Below are 10,181 nucleotides of genomic sequence, written 5' to 3'. Positions count from 1 at the left end.
CATTTAATGCTCTCTTCTTTCATTCATTCTATAAGGTTTTATTGAGCAGTCAATAACAGTTTTATAGAGCACAGAGCCAGGGACTAGTAATACACAAAAATACAAGGCATTACGCCTGCAGAGAGAACTTCCAAACAGTAGAGATATACTTTGTTCCTTAAAGAGGCATTGTAAAGCTTCTATGGAACATTAGATAAGGCTAGGAACTATCTAAGAACAACCTAGAGACTTGACTTTTGCAAACTAGAACATTTCTATTTACGATATCCATGTTTATTACTTTGAGTCATCAATTAAATAATATAGAAGATATATAAAGAAATAGGACAGTGACCAGGACTTAGTAAGTACTCAGTAAAAGATTGCTATTACAGAAGAATTAAGGAGTGAATTTAGTTTAAGAACTTTACTAAAAATCAGTGATGACAATAATAGTATATTTTGCTTCTGTATGGGGCTTTAGATTTACAAGCAACAACCCCCACAACATCCTCATGAGGTAGAACAAGGGTCATGATTCTCATTTATTGATGAGGAAACAGACACTGACAAAGAGTGAGTGATATACCAATGGTATACAGCCAAAACATGGCAGAATCAAGCACCAGATATACTGAACTTCAATGCTGGATGACAAACCTACAATGGTCCAGTCCCTTCCTCAGTGCCCCCATCACCTCTCGGTTCCTCAAGCTATAAATTAGGGGGTTGAGCATAGGAGTAAGAACTGTGTAGAAGACAGAAACCACCTTGTCATGGCTAGGGGTCCGGTAGCCCTTAGGCCTCAGGTAGATAATCATGGCTGCCCCATAGAAGAGGGAGACAGCTGTCAAGTGGGAGGAACAGGTGGCCAGAGCCTTTTTACGGGCCTGAGCAGAGCGCATGTGGAGCACAGCAGCCAGAATGCGAGCATAGGAGGTCACGATGATGGAAAAAGGAAGGAGGAGCATGAAGACACAACAAGCAAATAGCAGGTTCTCGAAAAGGGAAGTGTCTGCACAGGCCAGTTTCAATAAAGCTTCCACCTCACAGAAGAAGTGGTCTACGTTCCTGGAGCCACAGTAGGGGAAGGTCATGGCTGCCACCATCTGGATCACTCCATCTAGTATGCCAAAGGCCCAGGATCCTCCAGCAATCTGGAGACAGACCCTTGGACTCATGAGAATGGGATAGTGAAGTGGATGGTTAATGGCCACATAGCGGTCATAAGCCATAAGTCCCAGCAAGAGTCCCTCGGAACCCACAAGAGAAACAAAAAAGCCAATTTGTATGCCACAACCCACAAAGGAGATGGACTTCCTGCCAGACAGGAAGTTCACTGCCATTTTTGGCACAATGTTACATACCAGCATGAGATCCATGAGGGAAAGCTGACTGAGGAAGAAGTACATGGGTGTATGAAGCTGAGGATCTATGTAGATGAGGGAGATGAGTAGTACATTCCCACAGAGGGCCACTGTGAAGACCATCATAATGGTAGAGAAAAGAACAAAATCAGTTGCATGGTAGGAAAAGATGCCCAAGAGGATAAAGTCATCTGTGGATGGTCGGTTCATCCAGGTCTCCATGGCTCAATTCTTCCTGGCCACCTGAGAATATGTTAAAAAAAAAAAAAAAAAAAAAATTCAGCAGGACCTAGTAAGGGACTAGATGTCAAAAAAAAAAAAAAAAAAAAAAAAAATTCTTGAAATAACTCACATATATTTACTTACTCCTGCATTCTACCTCTTCAGATAGTGATTTTCTTTGTACCTTATCAGACATCAGCAACATAAGCTTAAGGACATAGAATAGGACACTTTTTCAGCTTCCCATGACACAGGGGATAGGATATCTGCTAGCTTACAGAATTAAAATGTATATCAATAGTCGTGTTTCTCCATATCAAGGGTGGAAACAGTTGTTTTATGTTTCCAATAAAATATAAATAGTCTTGAGAATACAATTGGATCAGCTTCCTTTAGCAGGAAAATTCTTTAATTCCTTTTTTTAAAAAATTTCTTGTGATTTGGATGAAAGTTGTTTTCTCATTTCAATTCTCCAATATCTGATTAAAGATTCTTTATATTAAATTCTCTCTACTAAAATAATTGATGTAGTGTTATTCCTGACTAGACTCTAACTAACATATATTTTTAAATAAAGACTGGCTCTCACTTCTTTAGGATATATACCCATTAATGGAATTCCTGGATCAAATGGTATTTCTAATTCAAACTTTTTAAGGAATCACCACACTGTTTTCCATGGTGGTTGTATCATTTTACAGTCCCAATTTCTCCACATCCTTGCCAGTAGTTGTTATTTTCTATCTTGTTGAACTTTGCTACTAGTGCTAGGGCAAGATGGTATCTCGTTGTTTTCATTCGCATATCTCTCATGACTAATGATCACGAACATTTCATGTGTCTATTGGCCGCCTGAACATCCTCTTTGGTGAAGTGTCTATCATGTTGTCTGCTCCTTTTTTAACTGGATTATTTGTCTTTTTGTTGTTGAGGTGTTGGAGTTTTCTATAAATTTTAGAGATAATCCCCTTGTCAAATATGTCATTGCTGAATATTTTTTCCTAATCTGTAGGTTCTCTTTTGACTCTTTTGGAAAAGTCTTTTGAAGCACATAATAATTTAATTTTTAGAAAGTCCCATTCATCTAGTTGATCTTCAGCTGTTTGTGTATTTTGGGTTATGCTTTATAGTCTACTACTGCCATATATTAGGCCCCTAAATTTGTCCTTAGTTTGTCTTTGAGGAACTCTATAGTTTTAGGTTTCACATTTAAGTCTTTGATCCATCTGGAGTTAGTTTTTGTGGATGGTGTGAGGTACAGATATTGTTTTATTTTTCTGCAAATCAATATCCAGTTTTGCCAGCACCATTTGTTAAACAGACAATCTCTTCCCCATTTAACAGATTTCAGCCCTTTTTCAAATATCAGCTGATCATGTTGTTGTTGTTGTTTGCCATCGAGTCGGCCCCGACTCATAGCGACCCCTCCTTGGGTTTCCGAGGCAGTATCACTACGGAAGTAGGAATGCCCAACCTTCCTTCCGAGGAGTGGCTGGTGGGTTTGAACCACCAGCCTTCTGGTTAGCAGTCAAGTGCCTTAGCCACTATGCTACCAGAGCTCCTATCAGCTGATCATAGGTGGAGGGATCTGTTTCTGGGTTCTCAATTCTATTCCATTGGTCTATGTGTCTGTGGTTGTACAAAGACCAAGTAGTTTTAACTATTGTGACTGTATAGCAGGTTTTGAGATCTGGGAGGGTGAGACCTCCTACTTTGTTCTTCTTCTTCGATAGTGCTCTGCTTACTGGAGGTCTTTTTCCTTTCCATATGAAGTTACTGCTTGTTTTTTCCATATCCTTAAAGAATGTTGATGGGATCTGGATTGGGATTGTATTGAATGTAGATTGCTTTGGGTAAAATTGACATTTTCACAATGTTCAATCTTCCTATCCATGAGCATGGTATGATCTTCCATTTATGTAGATCTTTTATGGTTTCTTGAAGTAGTCTTTTGTAGTTTTCTTTATACAGGCCTTTTGTGTCCCTGGTAAGATTTATTCCCAAGTATTTTATTTTTTGGTGGCTATTGTAAATGCTAGGAGCTCTGGTGGTGTAATAACTAAGGTACTTGACTGGTAACCAGAAGGCTGGTGGTTCAAACTCACCAGCCACTCCTCCGAAGGAAGATTGGGTAACCTACTCCCTTAGTGATACTGTCTCCAAAAAGCAAGAAAAGATCACTATGAATCAGATCCAACTCAGGAGCAGTGACTTTAGGTTTTTGTTGTTGTTATGTGCCATTGAGTCAAATCCAACTCATATCAACCCCTCCTTGGGTTTCCAAGGCGATATTAAGATGGAAGTAGATTGCCTGAACTTCCTTCAGAGGAATGGCTTGTGGGTTTGAACCACCAGCCTTCTGGTTAGCAGTCAAGTGCCTTAGGCACTATGCTACCAGAGGGTTTATTTTGAATGGTATTGATTTCCCTATTTCTTTATTTCTTCCCTATTTCTTTTTCAGGATAATTAAAAAAATAATTCCTTATTTCTTTTTCAGCAACCTCTTTGCTGGTGGAGAGGAATCCAACTGATTTGTATATGTTGATCTTGTATCCTATCACTACACTAAATCTCTCAATTAGCTACAGTAGTTTTTTTTTTTTTTTTTTTTTTTTTTACTGAGTCTCTTGGGTTTTCTATATGTATGATCACCTCATCAGCAAATACGGATAGTTTTACTTCTTCCTTACCAGTTTGGATGTCTTTGATTTCCCTTTTTTGCAACAGGCAAATTCTTGGCTTTGCCATGTGACATTAATTCTTATCCAGGATCACCTGGACTTTGTAAACTATCTCTAATGGGGCTTGAACCATATTCTTTCCAAGAGATAATTTATGTGTTACAATAAGGGAAAGTAATGAAACTTAAGATCTGCTTTAGTCTTTATTTACTCAAGGCAGAAATCTTGGATCCAGTTTTAATTCCTCTATATCTTTCATCCACTATATTCAAACAATCAAAAAACCCACTTGACTTTGTACATTCAAAATATCTCAGAATCCAATTAGATCTTACCACCTCCATGGCTATTATCCTGATCCAAGTCACCATTTGCTCTGAGCTAAATCATTACACCTGGTCTCCAGGTTTTCACCATTGAACCCTTTGAGTTATTCTCATGGTAGTTCAAATCATTCTGCTACATTGTAAGTCATATGATGTAACTCTCAAGCTGAAATTTTGTCAATGACTTCTTAAATTACTCCAAACAAAACCCAAATCCTCTGAATGGCACACAGGCCCTACATGATCCTCCTCATTACTAATGCTGTTACTCTGACCTCGTCTCATACCATTCCTCTCCCAAACTTACCCCTCACTCACTGAGTTTACTCAGAAAGAAACTAGACACATTCCTACCTCTGGGACTTTGCATTTTCTCTTCTTTTTCCCAGATTTCTATCTCTCATGTGCTTCAGATCTTTACTCAAATGCCAACTTGTTAAGAGACCTTCCATGAAAGTCATATTAAAAACTATAAGTGTCTTCCACTTTCTAGCCACTAGCTTTACTTTTATGCACAACACCTAGACCATTTGATCCATACCTGCTTACATATTTGCTCTTTCACCATTTCTCTCATCCCAATAAAACATGCACCACTTTTGTTCATGATATTGAAATCCCTTAGAATGGTGCCTGGCTCATAATATGAGTTCAATATATATGAGCGGGCTGAATAAAATAATATACAGTGAAGAGGTTTGCAATGTACATTTTCTGAAAGCAAAATCTTGACACTTTAATTACAGGAGAGCTTCTTCTTGATGTAAATGTAGTACAATTTCACTGCTTCACTCTTTTCTATGAGGACAGTCAGTGATAAAATAAGAAATGTCTTCAGGAATTTAGAAAAGATAACCATGCTTTTACAAATGGACGATATTGGCATGTACTACACATTCGCATGTTTTTGTGTTCATATTGACCTTAGCTCCCTGCAAAGGATAAAGAAGGTGACTCTACAGCCTTGCTCTCTGTATATAAGGCCACATACATTCTCAAGGTAGATGGGCCTGCCCATGTGCTGAGGATGTCCAGTGTTTCCCACAGTGTGCAGATACCCTCAGCTATATGCATTCAAATGGATCTTCAAGGTCAATCTCTCTTTCTCGTTGTTTCTTTCCTTATCACTTCTCACAATTCTCACACTCTCTCTGGTCACCACACACTAACATAACAAGAGTCTCTGCCTGGAAAAGCCTTTTTTTTTTTTTTTTCTTTTGCAGAAACAGCAAATATAAGAGACAGAAAAGACATATAAGCACTGGGTCCAAGAACCATCTCTGTCACCATTAACTGTGGACCTCGTCCAGTGCTCCCAGCTCCTGACAGAGGTAGTTGCAATATCTGTGAAATGAGGATAATTATGCCAATTCCTCATCCCTGCATTTTCATGAGCCTCTGGTGAGAAAGTTCATGTGAAGAATTTTCTAGAAAAGAGCTCTTATATGTCAGTTTATGACAAGCAATATTATGTTGATGACTAATAATGTTTATCTCTCCATATCAGATGGTTCCTTTGGTGTCCAGATATCCATTGTGTTCTTAGCAACTCCTCTCAGATATCCAAGAGGTTCGGCCCACCTAAAGTGAACACACAAGAGTTCTTGGTCCTCCCCTGGAGAAGAGCCTATGCTCCTATCTTCTTCCTCATCTCAATTAAAGGCAGTTCTGCGCTGTTGCCCAGGTCACACACTTGGTGTCTCCTTGGTACCTCTCTTTCTTTAACACAAACCATCAGAAAATCCTATTGGCTATTCTGTACAAATATATACACCCCCTGAGTACTTCTCACCCCTCCCTGGCTTCTAACCTGGCACTCCATTGTCCCTGCTCCCTGAAAGATCACAGTAGCACCTGAAATGCATTGAATTGTGTCCTCCAAAAAGTTATGTTGAAAATAAAAAATTTTGTCATATGTATATTCACCACACACACACAAAGTTATGTTGAAACCCTAAGCATTGTACCTGTAAATATGACCAATCTTTGGAAATAAGAGGTTTCTTTTGTTATGTTAATGAGGTCATATCAAAGTAGGATGTGTCCTAAAGCTAATCACTTCTGAATAGTGTTTTAAAAAAAGGGGCAGGACAGATACAGGGACACACACATGGGGAAGAGATCATGTGAGGAAATACTTTGAGCCAAAGAATACCCAGGGCTACAGAAGGGGAAAGAGACAAAGATATACCCCTAGAACACACACATACAGAGAGAGAGAGAGAGAGAGAGAGATGAGAGTAGCCCTGATAAAACCCTGAATTTGAACTTGTAGCATCCAAAACTGACACAATAAATTCCTGTTCTTTAAAGTTGCGCATCGCAATATTTTTGTTGTTGTTGTTATAGTAGCACTACTTAACTAAGACAGCCACTAACTAAACTGGTCTCCTAACTTCTCCTCTGCCCCCTCAGTTTATTTGCATCATATTAGTGGAGTGTGTCCATCTCAATAAGAACTAAAGTCAAAATGCTTTAAGAATAAAAGCAAGACCAGCTGTCTGGCCTCCATCACTACTCAGGTCTCCTTTTCTCTGCTCTCCACGGAGCTCCTTGTCTCCAGGCTCCCCAATCTCCCCGCTATTCCTCCCTTACAGCCTTGAGTGGACCTTGCCACTTGCTCTTAACTGTCATGGAAGACTCTTCCCCCAGATAGCCTCCACATTGTCCACTCACCTCCTTCTCACTCATATCAGGAAGGTTTTCCCTGAACAGAGGTCCATCCCTCTGTCTCTGCTCCTCTTCCCTTCCTAATGTGTCCCATAGCACTCAAAGCCATCAGATAGGATGCATCTTATTCATATGGATTTACTTGTTTTTTACTTTTCCAGCTGGAATCTGTGTTCCTTGATTCTGTTTTGCTGACAGTGGGATCCTGGGCTACTAAAACAGTGTATGGTATATGTTATGTTCCAAGTAAATATTTGTTCAATGAATAATACTACTGTTATATTAAAACATCTCAAGAAATTATTCTAGCATCTCACATGCTCATTTGTCCTCCTCTCTCACTTCAGTCTTTTCTGCAGTGTGTTTAGTTAATGACTTCACTGTGCTCCATTTTTTTTATATTGCAGCCTCCTTGTCTCTTCAATATTCTTTATTTTATTACTCTATTATTACTCTACTAAGGAGGTCTGGTAGCATAGTGCCTAAGGCACTTGACCGCTAACCAGCCACTCCTCGAAAAGAAGGTTGGGCAATCTACTTCTGTAGTGATACTGCCTCAGAAACCCAAGGAGGGGTTGCTATGAGTTGGTTCCAACTCTATGGCACATAACAACAACAACAACTTCTATTATATTGTTACTCTATTTCCTATATTTAGTCCCTCCTTCTGCCCCTTCTCCTTCATTTCTTTCTACACCTTGTTGTTGTTGTTGTTATATGCCGTTGAGTCGGACCTGACTCATAGCGACCCCTTCTTGGGTTTCCAAGGCAGTATCACTGTGGAAATAGATTGCCCAACCTTCCTTCCAAGGAGTTGTGGGTTTGAACCACCAGCCTTCTAGTTAGCAGTCAAGTGCCTTAGGCACTACGCCACTACTCCTTAGTCTTCCTGTTTTAGATCACTCTTCACTCCAGGAACTCATAGTTGACCACCTCCACCCCTAATCCACACAGAAGTTATTAAGATATTGGGAAAAGAAAAAGAGAGAAGAAGATAAAAGGAAAGAGACTAGAGAAAAGAGGGACAAAGCACTGAGACTCCAGAAAGTTGAATGTCCTTCATTTCCCTCTGCCTCCCCCAAAAATGGCATGCTACAGGCAGACAAAGGACAAATAAGAAATGCTGATAAACAAATAGAAATGGAGAGATGAACTAGCAAAGCCAATAACAGGAACTGTACGGAAGAGAGAAGTGGGATGAAGGGAAAATGACAGAATGATTCTCACTCACCTTGGGTGGGTTCTCTGGAGGAAAACAAATTCAGCAGAGAAACTTTGTGAAGTTTCTAACATAAAAATCTTTTCACCATCCTTCCACTATGTTTGTACAAATTCAGTCAGAGCAGACAGGCAGGAGTGCCCACCCAGTTCTGAGCTTTTCCCCAGCCCTCCACTACTTGTCAACATGGTCATGGATGCCCATGTCACCCTCAGCCTTACTGTGAACTGTCTAGTTCAAGACAGAGCATCTCAGACAGAAAACAGTTTCCACCAGCAAAAGGAGAAGGGAGGAAGACAACTTGATGAAGGAGATGGTGTGGGCAGATGGGGTCCAAGTCTAGACCTGTGCATCCAAGCCACAGGCTACTGTCCACCCACCTACCTCAAAACCTCAACTGTTAATTCAATCTGTGAAAACATCTCCATTGTCCACTCAGCTACTTAACACAGAAATTGAGTGAGGAGAGAGAAGCTGACAACTCCCAGGAGAGCCAACAAACTCTAGTCCTGGAATAGGAACTCCCAGGTTCACAATTAAAGAAACACAAAGAAGGAATTTGAGGACAAATCCAGGAGCAAGGCCAGTGGGGACAGTGTGAGGAAACCAGTCAGGGTAAGAACACAAGATCAGTCAAAGACAGGAATGACCTCATTCCTCATTCCAAGTTGTCTTTGTGCTCTACCCCTACCACACACACACACACACATACACACATTTCAGCACTTCCTTAGTGATACCCAGGGCCTCATGGTGTCTCCACCTCTAGCTGCCTCAGCCAGCTTTTCCTGCACCACATAATTCACACCTGTTTCCTGTTTTGGGGCCCTATGAAGTTAGCCAACTTCATTAAACATGCATATTTTGCAGATCACTGTGTGAAATGCTATGCATGAATTAAAGATGGGTCTGAACACAATTCCTGGCCCAAGTAGTTTTTAACCTCTAGTGGGAAAAAAAAAAATCCAAATGAGAATTCTCATTCAGATTCCAGGGACCTAAGAACAGGCAGTAAGGTGGGAAGCAGGGAGAGGACAAAAAAAAAAGGACCTAAGAACAAGGCAGCAAGGTGGGAAGCAGGGAAAAAAAAAAAAAAAGGCAAAGGGGACCGGAACAGATCGAGGAGTCAGCCACAGGGAACCAGGTAAAGAGAGGGAACCCAGGCCATGCCCTACAAGGAGCGAGGCAGGAAGGCAGGGAGAGGATAGAAAAAGCAAAGGGGACTGGAACAGATCGAGGAGTTAGCCACAGGGATCCAGGTAAGGGTGGTTGGAAGGGTATCCAACAGCTAAGGGAGACAAACTTGTCTGTCAATTCATCCTACTGTGTGACTTGTTGCTGTAAGTCTTGAGGCTGTGCCACTGGTGTTTCAAACCTAGTGGGGTGCACATGTTGCATAGGTATGGGCCTGGCTTGCAGACTGAGACAGACTAGGAAGAAGGAAGAGGCCATCCACTTCTCAAAGAATTGGCCAGGGGAAAGCTTATGAATAGCAGGGAAACACTGTCTGATACATTACTGTGCAACTTTATGAATAGTGCACAAACATTGTTCAATACAGAGGAGGAAGATGAGTCACTTAGCTTAGAAATCTCTGAAAGTAGGACTGGGCAAGAGCTGCATTATCAGAGTAAAATCAGCCTTTCTCATATGGATAAGGCAAAGCTTTCGAGACCTCCATTTGCTGACATGGCACCACTCAAATTGAGGAGAAACA

General features: G+C 40.6%; 1 protein-coding gene across 1 annotated transcript; it reads right to left on the bottom strand.

Moving 5' to 3' along the window:
* Positions 1-620: 620 nt before the first annotated feature.
* On the bottom strand, positions 621-1,568 carry LOC103208586 (olfactory receptor 56). The gene has a single exon (XM_007954280.1). It carries the CDS (start codon positions 1,566-1,568, stop codon positions 621-623), a length of 948 nt encoding a protein of 315 aa, XP_007952471.1.
* Between the last annotated feature and the right edge of the window lie 8,613 nt (positions 1,569-10,181).

The sequence above is a fragment of the Orycteropus afer genome, unplaced genomic scaffold (genome assembly GCF_000298275.1).
Source record: "Orycteropus afer afer isolate SDZICR_OR568_19922 unplaced genomic scaffold, OryAfe1.0 scaffold00455, whole genome shotgun sequence".
Lineage (NCBI taxonomy): Eukaryota > Metazoa > Chordata > Mammalia > Tubulidentata > Orycteropodidae > Orycteropus > Orycteropus afer.
The sequence above is the reverse complement of the archived record's forward strand: the minus strand, read 5'-3'. Positions and strand labels throughout refer to the sequence as shown.

What these genes read in the sequence shown, in the direction of transcription:
- LOC103208586 (XM_007954280.1), bottom strand. Translation starts at nt 1,568, where the DNA reads ATGGAGACCTGGATGAACCGACCATCCACAGATGACTTTATCCTCTTG.